Consider the following 5005-nt stretch of genomic DNA (forward strand, 5'->3'; position numbering starts at 1 on the left):
GGTTCAAGTGATTCTTGTGCCCGGCTCATGGTGTATAATTCTTTTGCCATGCTGTTGAATATAGTTTGTTATTATTTTGTTGAAGATTTTTACATCAATATTCATCAGGGTTATCAGTCTGTAGTTGTTTTTTTTTCTTCTTGTAGTATCTTTGTCTGGTTTTGGTATCATGGTAATGGTGATCTCACAGAATAAGCCTGGAAACGTTCCAGCTGCCTTTTGTCATTATCCCACTGTACCTGTTCTTAGACTTCATTGAACTCTTATCCCTTGATAATCTACTTTTCTACAGATTATTCAGACTCCCTGCTGACCCCTCTGCTCTCCATTCCTGCCTTCTCACTAGCTCCTTGACCTGTGATCTCCTGTCTCTCTGCCACACTTAGCTGGCAAATCTCTAATCCTGGGGGTGTCTTATGGCGGAAATGCTATTTGATTACCCAATATCTATTCAATTATTCCTAGTTACAGAAAATTGATTTTATTTGGAGTGGGAGGATTCCCCCTACAGATAGCTGTGGGATATATGACCAAATTCTAGCCAATAAGATATAAACTGGGGTGGGGGGAGTCGGCTGTGTGGAGAGGGCTGGGGGCTCTCACACATGAAGTTGTTAGGTCTTTCAGGAAGACTCTTTAAAAGGGAACAGATAGTTGAGGCATAGTGGGTTTTTTTTTCCCCCTTTCTTCCTTTCTCCTATTTTTTGCCAGAAACCCAGAAATAGTGGCTGGAATCCTTGCAGCCATCTTGGGCTATGAGGCAACCTTCGGGACAGAAGCCGGCATCAGGGCTGGTAAATCAGAAAGGTAGGAACCTGAGTGTCTAAGAACAGTGATGTGCTGTCTGCTTCCAGATCTGTTTACAAGACGAAAAAATAACCCAGCTCTGTCTTGTTTAAGCCACTGTTACTTCTGGTCCCTGGTGGTAGCAACTGACAATTCCTGACCAACAAAAATCACTAAGGTCTCAAAATCTGAATGGTTGACTACTGCTGGGGGAAAATGCGCCATGCACAACGCTGCTATCATAGATTTACAGTTTCTCATCTGAGCTGAATCCTCAAACTCCACTTCCTGTTTCCTCAGTGATTATGTCAAACTTTCTCTTCAATTCCCTGACCCTCTTACTCATTCTCAGGAGAAAAGTGCTGTGGTTTTTGTTCTGAAGAATTTAAAAAAAAAATTAAGTGGTTGATTTTAATTTTTTTTTTTTTTTTTTTGAGACAAGAGTCTCGCTCTGTCGCCCAGGCTGGAGTGCATCTGTGTGTGATCTCAGCTCACTGCAGCCTCGACTTCCTGGATTCAAGCGATTCTCATGCCTCAGCCTCCCGAGTAGCTGGGATTACAGGGGTGCACCACCATGTCCAGCTAATTTTTGTATTTTTAGTAGAGAAAGGGTTTCACCCTGTTGACCAAGCTGGTCTTGAACTCGTGACCTCAAGTGATTCGCCTGCCTCAGCCTCCCAAAGTGGTGGGATTACAGGCATGAGCCACCGTGCCTGGCCAGATTTTAATATTTTAATCCATGGCTTTGGGGCTTGGTCATACTGAGGAAGACTGTCTCTACTCCTTGATTATGAAATAATCTCACATTTTCTTCTGGTACTAGGGTTTTTTTTTTTTTTCTCTCATTTAAATCTTTGATCCCTGTGGAATTTATTTTGGTACAAATTATGAGTTAAGGAGATAATGTTTTTTCTCAGATGGCTACTGAATAGTTCCAGCACCATTCATTGAATTACTCATCTTTCTCCATTGATTAGAAACCTTTTAACCAACTAAATTCCCACATATATTTGGGTCTCTTTTCATTCTGTTATACTTACATTTTCCTCTTTTCTTCCATTACTTTATCCATGTATGAATATGCCAATATCGTACCATTTTGTCTTTTGTTTTAAATGTATTCATACGATGGTGCTCCCATGAGAGCCAGTGTTCCCTGGTTTAATGCCTACTGTTTAGTCATTCTAAGTGCTTATGCTCCTGTGGCACACCCTCTGCTACATCTATTCTAAACACAGTACATTTAATCATCAGGACAACCCCACGTAGGTACCATCTTCACTCCCTTTGCCATGAGGAAATTGAGGTGCACAACCTTTGTACCAGCAAGCCTGTTTCCCTGGCGAGGGTGTGAGGCCAGAATCTGACTGCAGGCAGCCCCGACCCCGTGCTCCTCCCCTCTGTGCTTTCATAGCTGATAGAGCAAATCTCCTTGCACTCTATTACCCAGACTGGAGTGCAGTGGTATGATCTCAGTTCATTGCAACTTCTGCCTCCTGAGCTCAAGCAATTCTCCCACCTCAGCCTCTCCAGTAGTTGGAACTACAGGTGCGTACCACCACACCTGGCTAAGTTTTGTATTTTTAGTAGAGACAGGGTTTCACCACATTGGCCAGGTTGGTCTCATGCTCCTGGGCTCAAGTGATCCACCCAGCTTGGCCTCCCAAAGTGCTGGGCTTACAGGCATGAGCGGGAGCCATCACGCCCAGCCTATTGCAAACGTTCTTGATGGTAACTTCAAATCAGGTTTGGAGAATGTTGGGGTGGAACTCATTAATGCCTCAGGCCTTGTCCTCTCTTTTGAACTGTAAATGTGTACTCTGAGTTTCCAATGGACAACTCTGCTGAGATGCCACACGTGGATCCCCAGTGTAACGGATCCCAAATTAAACGAGGCATTGTTCCCCTCCAAGCGTGATCTCCTCCTCTCTTCATCATTGTACTTGGTGATTTCATTACAGCCTCATCCACTCAAATGGAAACAGGGGCTTATTCCTGCTCCCTTGCCCCTACACCAATCTAACAATCAACTTACTTATTTATTTATTGAGATAAGGTTTTGCTCTGTCACCCAGGCTGGAGTACAGTGGCACAATCACAGCTCACTGCAGCCTCGACCTCCCAGGCTCAAGCAGTCTTCTCACTTCAGCCTCTGGAGTAGCTGGGACCACAGGCGCACACCACCACAGCCAGCTAATTTTTGTATTTTCTGTAGATACGGGGTTTTGCCAAGTTGCCCAGGCTGATCTTAAACTCCTTGGCTCAAGAGATTATCCTGCCTCGGCCTCCCTAAGTGTTGATATTACAGGCATGAGCCACCCTGACCAGCCAACCAAATGTCTTTATAAAAAAATTTTTTTTTATTATTTTTATATTTATTTGGAGATAGTTTGCTCTGTCTCCCAGGCTGGAGTGCAGTGGTGAAATCATAGCTCATTGTAACCTTAAACTCCTGGGCTCAAGCAGTCTTTACATCTCAGTCTCCCAGTAGCTGGTACTACAAGCACAGGCTACCATGCCCAGCTAATTTTCTTTTTTTTTTTTTTTTTGTAGAGACAGGGTCTCCCTGTGTTGCCCAGGTTGGTATCAAACTCCTGGGCTCAAGAAATCCTCTTGCCTCAGCCTCCCAAAATGCTGGGATTACAGGCCTGAGCCACCGCACTGCACCTCACCTCTTTGGTTTTATTACTTAATCTTTTCCAGGATCTGGCCCTTTCCCTCTCTCCACCTCACCCCTGCACTGCACTGACCCAGCCTGGCCCACCTCTGGCCACTCCTTCACAGACTGAGGTCTCTCACGGGAGCTGAGGTCACCCTTTACTGCTTCACACTGCCTCTGGGATTGGAGGCTCTTGGGTGTGATTTCCAAGATCCCCTCCTCTCCTGCCTCCTCCACCAGCACTGAGCTTCCTACAGCTCCTGGAATGGTTTCCTCCACCCGCACGGAAAGTGAATGACCTCTACACCACCCTCACCACTTGCCAGGCTAATTCTTTTTCTTCTTTGAGACTTTTGCATATATCGCCGCCTCTGGGAAGTCCTGTCTCTCTGATTACCTCTCCTTCCTCCCACCCTTATTAAGTGCTGCCGTAGTTCTTTCTCAATGAAGCAATTAGTCCTTAAGGCAACTGACAACCCCACACCCCTAGTTCACTGAGAGCAGTCTATGGTTTATGCTTTATCTACTTTGCTTCTCCAGTTTCAAGCCAGGCCGTGGCAGGTGGGCAATCGGCCAGTGTCTGCTGAGCTCAGCCTACTTCCGTTCCCTTCTGCTCTCTCTGTCCTTTTGCCAGGGGAGACCCTCCCCTCCCCAGGAACCTTCAGGGGAGGTAGATGCGTGATGACTGAGAGAGAACTGGGTGGGGATCGGCTGTGTGAAAAGGGCTGTGGGCTCTCATATGTGACCCTGCCCCGCCCCACTGCAGGAGCCTCACAAATGCAGACAACCCAGCACAGGCCATGAAGTCGGCCTCGGTGGGCTTGAGGGAGGCGGGCTTGAGGGGAGCAGGCAGGGTCTGCATATTTCAGAAGCCCCATAGCTGCAGGTAGGCTCTGAGAAACCCCCAGATGGGAGGCTTGGGGAGAGGATGGGTCCTGGGCACTTACCTTTCCTTCTCCTCCACCTGAGAAGGCAGATCAGTCCCAAAATCATGATTCCGAGCACAGCGACAGCCACTGTCACCCCCACGGCAGTTTTCAGACTTAGGTGCCAAGAGTCTGAGTGTCGTTTGCCCTGTGTGACCCTGAGGCCGGCTGTGGTGGTCATGCTGCTGGGCCTCCGGGTGGTGGTCGTGACAGCTGGGGAGAGATGAGGAATGAACAGACCCTCCCCTGGGGGTGCAGGGTGTCTGGGTAAAAGGCATGGTGTGCTGCTTTCTAGGTTGGGGGACATTAGTGGTGAGGGAGCTCCTCTCTGAAGCCCACACAGGGAGCGGGGAACAGGGTGACATGCTAACAGCTTTCAATGCAGACGACTCAGTTCCTTTTATTTTTCCCTTCCTTCTTTTCCTTTCCCTTTCCTTCCCTTCCTTCCTTCCTCCCTTCCTCCCCCCTTCCCTCCCTGCCTCCCTCTTTCCTTCCTTCCTTCCTTCCTTCCTCTTATTTCTTCCTTCCTTTCATTTTATTTCTTCCTCCTCAAATTCAACTTAACAGGCAACTCAGTTAAAACCTGATTCTACGTCAGTTATCAGTAGGGTGACCTCAGAACCTCATCTCCTCA

General features: G+C 47.3%; 1 protein-coding gene across 3 annotated transcripts in view; it reads right to left on the bottom strand.

Moving 5' to 3' along the window:
• Nucleotides 1–5005, bottom strand: part of PILRA (paired immunoglobin-like type 2 receptor alpha) — a 32522-nt gene that overhangs the window by 6248 nt on the left and 21269 nt on the right. The window contains exon 3 of one of the 3 annotated variants that reach the window (XM_011985691.1): nucleotides 4393–4584. The exons of the other annotated variants lie outside the window; for them this stretch is intronic. Within the exon in view, the coding sequence (XP_011841081.1) occupies nucleotides 4393–4584 (192 nt within the window). The remainder of the gene's footprint in view (nucleotides 1–4392; nucleotides 4585–5005) is intronic. 3 annotated transcript variants of the gene reach the window in all.

This window comes from Mandrillus leucophaeus, unplaced genomic scaffold (assembly GCF_000951045.1).
Source record: "Mandrillus leucophaeus isolate KB7577 unplaced genomic scaffold, Mleu.le_1.0 Scaffold29, whole genome shotgun sequence".
Lineage (NCBI taxonomy): Eukaryota > Metazoa > Chordata > Mammalia > Primates > Cercopithecidae > Mandrillus > Mandrillus leucophaeus.